Source organism: Zea mays, chromosome 4 (assembly GCF_902167145.1).
Source record: "Zea mays cultivar B73 chromosome 4, Zm-B73-REFERENCE-NAM-5.0, whole genome shotgun sequence".
NCBI lineage: Eukaryota > Viridiplantae > Streptophyta > Magnoliopsida > Poales > Poaceae > Zea > Zea mays.
This window is the reverse complement of record NC_050099.1, coordinates 183,683,645-183,695,785: the sequence shown is the minus strand read 5'-3', so window position 1 is coordinate 183,695,785 and position 12,141 is coordinate 183,683,645. Positions and strand designations below refer to the sequence as shown.

At 45.3% G+C, this 12,141-nt stretch overlaps 1 protein-coding gene across 1 annotated transcript; it reads left to right on the top strand.

Annotated features, from left to right (window-relative positions):
• The first annotated feature begins 5,223 nt into the window (after positions 1–5,223).
• On the top strand, positions 5,224–6,425 carry CNR1 (Cell number regulator 1). Its single transcript, NM_001372154.1, has 4 exons — positions 5,224–5,477; positions 5,640–5,711; positions 5,795–6,007; positions 6,128–6,425. The coding sequence occupies exons 1-4, from the start codon at positions 5,291–5,293 to the stop codon at positions 6,223–6,225; spliced, it is 570 nt and encodes a 189-aa protein (NP_001359083.1). The 5' UTR covers positions 5,224–5,290; the 3' UTR covers positions 6,226–6,425.
• Positions 6,426–12,141: the final 5,716 nt, after the last annotated feature.

Sequence of the window (12,141 nt, the reverse complement as noted above, 5' to 3'; positions counted from 1 at the left end):
AGGCAACCGTGGGGCTATAGATAACAGCGCCGCTATATATACTGTCTCCCGGCCGGTCTGCGCGGTTAGGCCGGAACAAAGGCTCTCTGGAGATTTCTTTGCAGTTCGGTTGCCGCACGTTTGGTGCGAGCGCGGCGCGCCGGTCATGGACGACGACGTGTATATGAGGAGGCGTGGAATTCGTGTGCATTGTTAGGCAGAGAGGAGAATCAGGGTGGTGATCCTCGGACACCACTTGGCCGCTTAAGATTCGTTGCTTGAAACGAGAAGAGGCCGGCATCAGAATTCGTGGATGGGCGCGGGGACGAAGAATCGGATGCCTTCAACCTTTGCCGCGCACGCTGTGGACCTGCAGTACGTGGCCTGTTGTGGCCATGTTGATTGCCTAGTGACAGATTTGAACGCATGGAGCAAAGAAAGAGAAATAAACTCATGGTAGGAGAAAAAGACCGTTGTCACGGTATTATATTAAAAAGAGACTTAGTCGAAACCTCGATCAAGAAAAATCACGAAAAGTGGCCCTCCATGTAATACGAGGGTCCGCCCCTTATACACCAAATCTTCCATGGAGCGAAGAAGAATGAGAGCGACCACGGAGTACAACAGTTCGTCTATATGCATGGTGGTGCCAGTCGTAGCCAAGTAGCCGTGTCCTGTTCTAGAAGATAGCCGGGACGCGACGTTGCACGTCAAAGATTTTTCATTCGAAACCGTCGGGCGCGAGGTGGCTTGTGAGAGAGGCAATGATCACGCGTAGGCTTAGCCGTTAGGTAAGCGTTGGTCGAGAATTTCAGCAAAAGCTTAGGCAAGAAATTCAGCAGGTTGATTCTACCTTATAGCAGAAGTAATCGGCTTCACAGCTGTTATTAACCAAAGATAAGAAGAAGAAGAAGAGATTATATCATCGAGTATTCCACTTCCAACATTTTCTCATAAGATCGATCTTGTCCAGCAACTCCCCAACTCCCGCATCGCGGATGCGAAAACATTCCTCGTCTCGCAGTGGGCGAGCCTCAGACACGCGGTCTCGCGTACGCGTCTTCGAGTAGTGCGCATATCCAGATGCGAAAACCTTCTCGGGCACTGTAGCGGCCATTGGAGCGCTGGTGGAGGAGAGAGTACACAGGTATCCGTGCACCGTGCTGCTAGCACGCTCACCTCTTATTCGCAGCCGCACTCAATATTTGTTTAAAGAGAACATATTTGTGCACATATTAAATCATTACTACATATTTTAGATCTAATGTCTCTATTTGTTTGGAATATTTTGCTAAGTACATCCTCCGATGTGGTGGAATGTAGTGGTGGAAGATGTTATTTATAAATTGCAATGATTAACTAGAGACGTTAAATCTAAAATGGATAATGATAATTTAATATGTCCACTAAGCTTCCATGTGCACCAGATAAGTCCTCTTGTTTAAAAGCGCTACAGTGCTAACTCACTGCGTACTTCACGTGTCCACACGACCACATCGTGTTCGGGAGCTGCTGGACTTAGGCTTGGATGAAATGCTCGTGCCTCGTTGGCTCGCTCAGTTCATGATCAGCTCGGTTTGGCTTGGATTGACTCGTTTGAATTTTTTCACGAGCTGAGCCGACATCCTACTTCAATTTGTTAACGAGCCAATTCGTGAGCTAAACGAGCTACCACATTCCAGCAAAACGAAACTATATACATATCATTTATGGAATAATGATGAACAAGTTATATGTATGTGAGGTGTATATGGCCTATGAGTTAAACTAATGATTAATGAACTATGACTATGTGTTAAATTGGTTTATGCAAATATAATTGTGGGTTAAACTGATGAACATGTATGTGAATTGATGAGTGATGAATTGTGTTAATTTGGTGTTATATTGATGTGGTTTGTAAAACTATGAGTATAATTATTACTCCCTCCGTTTCTTTTTATTTGTCGCTGGATAGTGTAATTTTGTACTATCCAGCGACAAATAAAAAGAAACGGAGGGAGTATTTTCTAATGTTAAATTAGTTTAAAACTAACTAAAAATTAATTATTATGAATATACTATTTTTCTGCTTTGGCTCGCGAGCTAAACGAGTCAGCTCGAGCTCGTAAATGAATCGAAGCCGAGCTATATCATTAGCTTAACGAGTCAGTTCGAACTCGGACGAGCCGAGCCAAGCTGGCTCATCATCCACCCCTAGCTAGACTCGACTAAGACGGGTGTCCTCTAAATTTATTTCCATATACCTCACTATCCAGCCACATCAACTATTTGTCTTCCTCTATATCTCCACCTCCACTGTCTACGTGGTTTCCCATAAATTCTCATTTTATACCTATTACAGTCATAAAATATTATTTTTCCATATCTATTTATCGCTTATTACCATTTTTCCACAACTAATAAATACTCATGTGCACTGAACCCGATGAAAAGGGGGCCAACAGCTGCACTCTTGATCTGGCATAGTCCTCTACCAATCGCTATCAGTATTATAACATCAATAGAGGGCACCGGTGAACGTTTGACAGGAGCACGGCTGACGCGCACAACAAGGAGAGGGGGGAGCTAGCGGGGACAGTTGAGCATAGTCTAATGCGAGGAGCATTATTCAAGGCAGAGCAAACCAATGTGCTCGCACGTGATTATTTAATACTTCCAAAATATAAGTTATTTTAAGATTTTTGGAGCGTCAAAGTTTTAAAAGTTTGATTAAAAGTATAGCGAGAATCATAAAGATTTATGACACGGAATAGATATAGTATAATATATATAATGGAGAATCTAATGGTATATATTTGATATCATAAATATAATTACTTCATTGTACATATTTGATAAAACATGAAAAAACTTTGACTCTCTAAAAATATTGGATTGACTTATATTTTAGGACGGATGGAGTATGTCAATTTAAATAACTTATTCGACTTCAATCAAACCGAATCTTTCACCTAACTGGTGACAAATGTAGCTGCAGTTTTAGCACCTTCCCTCCGACCCACTGCCTTGTTCATCAGAAAAAAAAAACGAGTCGGCTATGACCAGTCTGCATATAACTATACAAAATATTGTTTTATATTGTATATTGCTACCTCCATTTTTTATTTGACGCTAGCTAGTTCAAATTTACGCTAACCAACGTCAAATATAAAAACCGAAGGGAGTATATTATTTTATATTGTATACTATATTGTTCATCTGTAAAAAAAAGTTGGTTATAACTAGCAGACCATGTACAAATTGTTTACATAGTAGAATTTGAAATAGAAGTATACGGTGAGATGAATAAGCTGTTGAAGATAAATTTAATAATTGGAAAGGTAATAGAAAAGATTGAGAAATAGTGACTGGCAGGGTGTTATAGACCGATTTGAAAAGAGGCTTAGTACATGGAAGGCCAAATTCCTATCTTCAGGGGGACGATTGGTCTTACTTAATTCAGTGTTAAGTAGTCTGCCTATCTTTATGATGTCTTTCTTTGAGATTCCGGTAGGCGTCCTGAAGAAACTTAATGCTATTCGATCCAGATTCTTTTGGCAGGGAGGAAGCAGTAAAAAGAGATATAGGCTGGCCAAGTGGCATATTGTTTGTCAACCCAAAGCGTTAGGAGGCTTAGGTGTCTCTAATCTGGCTTTAAAAAATATTAGCTTACTCAGCAAATGGCTATTTAAATTACTCAATGAGGAGGGGAGGTGGCAACAGCTACTTAAAAACAAATACTTAGGACATAAATCTCTTACTCAAATATCTAGAAGACCGGACGATTCACACTTTTGGTCAGGTCTAATGAATATTAAGGATCAATTTCTTCGATGGGGTCACTTTCAAGTGAGGAATGGTCATGCTACCAGATTCTGGAAGGATATTTGGTTAACCAGTCGACCTCTTAGTGAGCAATTCCCGAACCTGTTTAATATAGTGCGTAACAAATCGGCCTTGGTTGTAGACGTCTTTTCAGATTCAAATCTTAATTTATCTTTTCGCCGAACAATTAGGGGAATTAAAATGGTGGAATGGCACAACTTGTTAAACTTGCTAACTACGATTACTCTGAATCCGGCTAGGGACAATTTTGTTTGGGATGGTCATAAGAATGGAATTTTCTCTGTCCAATCGATGTACCATCTTTTGATGAATAATTCTAACAGCAATCGGAGTAAGATGCTTTGGAGACTTAAGCTCCCTCTGAAAATAAAAGTTTTCCTGTGGAATTTATGTCGGGGAGCGATCCTCACTAAAGATAATTTAGCTAGAAGGCGTTGGAATGGTAGCTTGACCTGTAGCTTTTGCAACAACAATGAGAGTATACATCATCTCTTTTTTGATTGTTACATTGCCAAAAGTATATGGAGAATCATTTACTTTGCTTTAAAAATAGACATGCCCATTAGCATTAATCATATTATCGGGTCTTGGGAATCTAATAATGCTCTGGCATACAAAACATTATTACTGACTGGAATATCCGCTTTATTTTGGTCCATCTGGCTCTGTCGAAATGAGGTGGTGTTTAATCATAAACCAATACCATCAATTGTGCAGGTTATTTTCAGGGTTACTCACTGGTTCAGATTCTGGAGACTTCTACAGAAGGAGGAAAAGCACCAACAAATTCTCGATGCCTGTCGAGCTTTGGAGGTGGTGGCGATGGAAGTTTTTGCAATGCATGGATGGCGCTCGAATGCAAGAATTGAAGATGGCTAGTGTTTTCTATAGTCATGGCATTTTGTTTTCTTTGAGTTAGTTTAATTATTCAAGCAATTGCTCTATGGTCCAATAATCGTTATGTAATGGCTGTACGCATTTGTATGCTAAAGCCGGAACTCTTGTTTCCATAATCAAAAAAAAAATAGAAAAGACAATACATGCTGCTGCGACTGTGCATCGGAATCGCGGGATGTGCAAATATACTAATGCTCTCGTGTTTAGTGCAGTAACCAAACCCTTCCTTGATTTGATATTAAGGAACTGCATCTGCATCGGATTCCCGTTGAAAAGTAACGCGGCATTATTTATTGGTATGGTCACCTAAAATACTATTTTATAATATAGACCGTATTATTTATATAATAGATTTTGAAATAGATAATGGAGATAATTAAGCTGTTGAAGATAGCCTTTAACTAGTTAGTACCGCAGTACGTGAGTGGTGACTTGAGGGAGACCTCTCGAGTCGAGTCTTGCCGACCTGGGGCCTGCTGCGCCTGGATGAAGAGCTGTGCTGAGAGAATCATTAAAGCAGCACCGGGTCCTTGCTTTGCGCGTTGCTGTTCGCATAAACAAGAGATCCTAGTTCTACTCCCAAGCAATGTATCCGTCAGCCCCTCCGGACGCGTATAACAAGTTCAGCGCCGGGGCTCCGCCAACGGCGCCGCCGCCGCCGGCAGCGTACCAGCAGCAGCAGCACGGGGCGAACATGGACACTTCACGCCCCGGCGGCGGGCTGAGGAAATGGTCCACCGGCCTCTTCCACTGCATGGACGACCCGGGGAACTGTAAGTCGTTCGTTCGTTCGTTCGTTCCCCTTCTTCTCCAGATACATACAGTTCAATAGTTCATAGGAGGCCAGACAGATTCCAGTGAATATGGCTAGCTATTCGAGCTCAGTTAGTTACCACTTGACACGCGTTTCTTTCTTCCATGGCGCCCACGCCCAGGTCTCATCACATGCCTGTGCCCCTGTGTCACGTTCGGGCAGGTCGCTGACATCGTGGACAAGGGCACCTGCCGTGAGTCAATCAATCTCTTTCCTCTGGTTTTCTCTCCTGAAACAACTCAGTCAGATCTCGCCGACTCACTGTGGCTTTGGCAGCATGTATCGCGAGCGGACTGGTGTACGGGCTCATCTGCGCGTCGACGGGGATGGGGTGCCTGTACTCGTGCCTCTACCGGTCCAAGCTGAGGGCCGAGTACGACCTGGACGAAGGGGAGTGCCCGGACATCCTGGTGCACTGCTGCTGCGAGCACCTGGCTCTGTGCCAGGAGTACCGCGAGCTCAAGAACCGCGGCTTCGACCTGGGGATCGGTAAGCGCATGCAGTGCAAATTGCGTTCTATTACGTGCGTGTGTGTGTGCGCGCGCGCGCGCTCATAACCATACGGCCTGCTGAATGTCGTCGTCCTCGTGTATGTGTTTGTGCGAGAAGGCTGGGAGGCTAACATGGACCGGCAGAGACGAGGAGTTGCCGGCGGCGGCGCGGTGATGGGGGCGCCGCCGGCCATACCGCTGGGCATGATTAGGTAGATGATTGATTGATGCGAAATGGCAGAACTTGCTTTCGTGGTTCTTTTGTTTGACTATGTAATGTATCTTCGTTTCCATCGATTCTATGTAATTTAACTGTCCTTTTTTTTGCTCTCTATTGTGGAGGACGCTGGGTGTGAATAGCACTGTTTTGGATGGGTTTGTGATTGGTCTAGATGACTTATATAAGGTGCTTGTATACATTGTTTGTAGAGGGGAGTTCTAAATACGACGTGACATAGAGAATATAATAGGAGAGCTGCAGGAGTGCGTGGGGAGCGTGGTTGCATGGTGTCACCTTTCCATGTGACCAACGATGGTGACAGTCTGGACTGGACCACTTGATTAGCATATGCAACAACACACCAGCACCAGAAGAAGCAATGCGATGCGACGGTGGATTGGAGTGTATTGGGTCAGATAGATTGGAGGTGAGCACTTACCTGACTGAAGCTCCAGGTTTTGTGGTGTGGCCGGCGAATGGCGATCACAGAGAAGGTTTCAGAGATTGGTCCGGCAGGCAGGCAGTCATCATACCAAAAGGACGTGGTTCGTCCATCACCCACCTTAACCGACGTAATGGCCTGATAAAGCGGGAGGAGGGTTTGCAGTTTGTCCCAATGATCTCCAGCTGGCTTAGCTAGCGTCCTGGTCCGATTGAATCCAGCGTGTCCAAGAGGATGACGCGGGTTTGTGCAGTTTGTGAACTAGCTTCAGGAGCAAGCAGCAGTTCTGAACATGCATATCAGTCACACCTAAACCTCCAAGGAGCTTTCTTTTGACAGACTTTATCCCAGGAGACCAGACAACGCGCACCAGTGGTGTTATCACGACCATTCCAGAGGAAAGCACGGCGGCGGGAGTCAACCTTTCTGACGATGCCACAGGGGGGATGAGCAATGCTGACATGACGTAAACCAGCTGTGAGGTAAGCAATGCACGGAGCTGACAAGGACCGTTCGACCGGCCGGGTTCAGGAGAAGAGAGCTCCAACCGGAGAGGAATCGGTCGGATTTCGGCAGTAAGGTATTGTGGATAGACAATTTGATTTTCGTGGTTGACAATGGGAGACCTAGATATAGCTCAAGGGGAGACTTTCAAGTTTGCACTGCAACACCGAGATGCAAGGCGCGATGCATTTTCGGAGCTGGCATGGATAGGGGCTAGGCTAGGGTACTCTTGTCGAAGTTGATATTCAGGCCAGTGAAGTTTTGGCAATGGTGCACAGAATTGTCTTGAGCTTGGAGTTGGAGATCCCTACATGGTCAGCACGGGTGATGATTATGGAGTACATCGGCGACAAGAAGGAAGAGATAGGGTGATAGGGGATCACCCTGTCGGAGTCCTTTTTTTGCAGTGAAACCAGGGGCCGAGCGGGAGGTGGGGAGGACCTGATGGACCCATGCACACACCATTGCGGTGGGAAGCCCCTAACATTCATAATCTGAAGGAGAGCTGCCCAATTGACTGTGTCGAATGCCTTTGCTAAGTCCAGTTTGAGAACCACAGCTGGTGGCATTTTCCTTTTATGACAGGTCTGAACCGTTTCCATTGCATAGACGAAATCCCTTGCTTGTAGATGATCTTGCAGGACAAATCTCTAGTAACTTAGTAAAAAAACTTTTGCTGCCAATGAGTATGCGATCTTTGCTTATTAGTGCTTGTTCGGTTAACTCTTAATCCATGTGGATTGAGTGGGATTGGGTGAGTTTAAATCCCAAGCAAGTCAAACTTTTTCTTATTTTTTTCCAATCTCATTTAATACATGGGTAACGAGATTAACCGAACAAGAACTAAGGTGGAACAAACCCTTTTGGTTGTACAGATCAAGAATTCAGTTAGCTGCAAGTAAGGACGCCACTGTTCCACTGCAATTAGGATGGCTAAATACTCTTTCTTTCATAAGTGGAGGCATCCCGATTTTTTTGGACCAAGAGGCCCGCTAATGGAAGCCAAGGGCTGTCCTTGTTGAGCAAGTACTGCACCCACACCAGTCTGTCAAGGATCCATCTCGATTGCAAAGTTTTTACTGAAATATGGTGAGGCCAACACTAGAGCTGAAGTATGAGCAGTCTTGATAGTCTGCACTCTTTTTTTTTTAAGAAAGGGGCAAAAAGGCTTGCCGCTCCGATCTATATTAGATGAGGAAGTAAACAAAGGGGAACAACAGACTCGAAGCAACTGAAGTGAAGAAGAAACAAGGAAAATCAAGAGAACAAGAAAGAAATCAAAAAAGGAAAAAACAGGGCAAAAACAAAACAGCCACTAGGAAAAAACCTAACAAGGCCTCAGCTACTAGCATTGCCCATGATAGCCATAGTAACTTGGTCTACACCCCTATGCTGACCTTGAAAGATTGTGACATTTCTTTTCAGCCATAGATTCCACCAGAATTGAATTAGCAGACCGTCGAAGTCCCTTCTTATCTGTCTGCTGCAAAGACTACGCAGGTCCGTCCACCAATCGTACAAGGAAGTGCCACTAGGGAATAGATAGTCTGCACTCTGCAAACCTGTTTGGTGTCTTTCAGTCAACATGAAGAGTGAGCCCCCTTTTTTAACAGGCCTGTTAGTGGTTTGACAATGATGGTGAAGTGTCTGACAAGCTTTCGATAATAATCTATTAGCCCCAGGAAACTTTGAACCTCTTTGACAGACATGGGAGTAGACCAATATGCTGCGGCTTACACTCTGGCTGGGCCTGTAAAGACTCCCTGGGCACTCCACTGATGATGTGGCCAAGATATTCAGTTTGTTGTTGGGGAAATTGACACTTAGAGATAACTTGATACGCCAAGCATCACGCTGGAGCAACTACTATGTGGTCTTGGTAGGTGGGCTATACATGAGAATTTGGGATAAGTTTATAGAACTAAATGTGTAATTTGAAAGTACCGGGACCTTGATGAAAACTTAGGACAAGTTTGAGAGGACCGTCAACGAAATTTACTTAAATATTATTGTGCATTTGTGATGTGCCTTGTGCATCTGTTATGTTATTTCTTTATTTATCTATTTCTATATACTTCTGTTATTAATTTTCTATCTTTTTATTTATCTACTGCCCAAACGTTGCTACCGTCAGGCCGGCCATTGCGTGACACGGCCCCGTCTTGCTTGTCTGGGCTCTAGCTTTCGTTGCCGCGCGCCCCGCGCGGCATGGAAATTCTGCCTCAGCTCATTTTAAACTCGACTTTAGGAGCAGTACAAAATAGTTCTTTTGACTAAACTTTAGATAGACTGCTGCAGACGGCTTAACGGCTCTTGGCACCGTGCTTCACGCGATCCAGCCAAGTTTCTTCAAAACTCGAACCAGCTACCAAACATTAAATATGGTCACCTCACTTCAATTAAAATAAAGTAAGCGATCAAACCAAAATTACATCAGCAAAACAGTGATCTTATGATTTCAAAACAAAACATTTCTAATACTCACACGAGACTAGCAAAACAAACGCATCGCAAATCGGACACCAAAAAGTCCGAATCCGTCTAAAACCGTGTCACGAACAAGTGCTCGTTTCAGCAGCACAAAATTCAGTTCTCGAATACGAAACTGAACCAAACGAGCTCCGATTGAGATAAAATCTTACACACACCTGGACAAATTTTGAGCCCAATCGAACTTGTGAATCGACCACGGATCTAAAAATACGAATAGAATTGGGTTTTGTTGATGTTTTCTAAAACGAACTCAAAACAAGACCAACTAAGATCACAATCACAGACTGCGCCAATAGGACGTAAGTAGTGATTCTAAGAGTATATTTCGCACACCAACAAATCCCAAAAAACACATGAAAACACAAGAACTCGATGGTTCTTCTCAAATCAACAAGAACAAAGAGACGAAGAACTCAAGGACAAAAGACTTCAGAAAATCAGCAAGAGCACGAACTGAATTTAAAGCCTACCAAAAGCTATAGGCCGGTCCTGTGACCCTTGCTCAGATGAAACAATACAGCTCTTAGACATAATCGACAGACAAAATCGTTGCGGATCTCCTTACACAAGAGGTGAGTCTAGAATCGTTGCTGATAATTATTCGTCATTAATTCGGACCACAGACACAAGTAAACCTTGTTCGCGTCAGTAGTCACCGACGCGCGTGGCGACGGGAGGGTATCCGTCCACCTCTTCTGTCCATGCTGCGCACAGTAGAAGTCGCCAAGCGCCAAGCGGCAAGCCATGTGCGCAGTTGGCACTAGCTTGTGCAGCGGCATGATGCGGTGCGGTCGTGTCACGCTCCCGGTATCCAGACAGTAAAATCGGTGGGAGCGGGAGTCATGGGTAATAGCTCCACCTCCACTCCTCCGTGTCCATCGCTCACCGACGAGACACGATGATGAACCCACGGCGGCAGCATCCGATGGCGCGTGCAGTGATCGCGTACGAGCTGAACTAATTACGCTGGTTCACGCGGACTTGCTGCCCGGCCGGTGACAGGCACACTTGCTGGAACCGCCGGCCAGTCTGCCGTCTGCGTTAGTTGCGCTCGCGTTGACGTCCGGCTACTGGCTCTAATAATAAAAGAACATTATTCTTCATCAGTCTCCTCTGCAGGCTGCAGCTTAGGAAAATAGGGCGTCCTACGAGGAGGGATGGTGGTGATAGATGCGGCACTGGCCAGCAGTGGCTGTTGCACGTGGCTCCTTGCATTCTCGTGGACATATGGCAGATCACAGATCCTCCCTCCTCTGAGGATCGAGCGCAGAAGATCGTAGATCTCCAGCTTCTGGAGACGACAGTCTCCGCACTTCCGGCTTCTGTGCTGCATTAATCTGTGATGTGATGATGGTGCAATGTCTCTGGTCGACGACACCTATGCGCAGCCTGAGCTCTGGCCTTCTCCCTGATGGTGACGGGTGACGGCGACGGACGAGTTTTTGAAGTATTCAACAAGTAAATGTACGAATACGATACGTACGTAGTACATCACTAGGGTTGATTACGACATTTCCGCAGCTCGTTGGCGTTGAACGATTCAGAATTTCAGATGCGCGTACGTACCCATTCCATTCCATTACTCCACCTACCTACCACCATTGAATTAAGCTCCAATGATAGAGCCGACGCTGCTAGCTGATCCCTGGCCGGCCTGCAACTCCGCAGCCCATGAAAACGAAGTAAAAAAAACTTCTCGGAAGAATCTGACCACATGTCCTCGCGGGAAGCCGTCCTGTCCTGTGCCCCCCCCCCCCCCCCCCCCCCCCCCCCGGTCTCACGGAAACTAGCTAGTGACAGGTCATCAGAGGTGCAGCAGGACGTCGCAAACTACCAAAAAACCATGTGAGAGTCCTGCCAATGGAAAACGAAAACATGTGCGGGCCGCGGAAGCGAAGGAAGAAACCCTAGCGCACGCACGGCAGCATGGCCGTGACCGTGATCGCGGTTCGGAGACGGAGCTATGGATGCAATTCCCCTGCATGCAAAGGAAAGTGCGTCCTCTCTCTGCAGCAAGATGAGAAGCGCGAAAGGAAGTCGACAGCGGGCAAGCAATTTCAATACATATCGTCGTACCCTTTTTTTACAAGAATTTTAACGAACAGTTCGATATGACGATTACTACCACCTATTGCTTCGGAAGAAAACACGGTCAAAACATATGAACTTTGGAGCCTTGGAGGCGAGGATACCAGTGCAAAAAGAAAGTTATAGTTAGGCTAGAAAGAGCAGAGACTTTTCCATGGAACCGGCCGAAGCTATAGGAAATTGTTCCTCGTTCCCACACAGTGACAACAACCCACAAGCCAGCTAACTAATTAATTCAACGGTAATCAAACCTAACAGCTCCCGCGCGGGTGCACTGCACACAGCAGTTGATGAGTACTTGCCGCAAATGCGAATTAGTAGTAGCGAATTAGAATAGAAGCGGTGCGTGCTGCATAAACCAACGATGCACGAGCGGGCACACGTC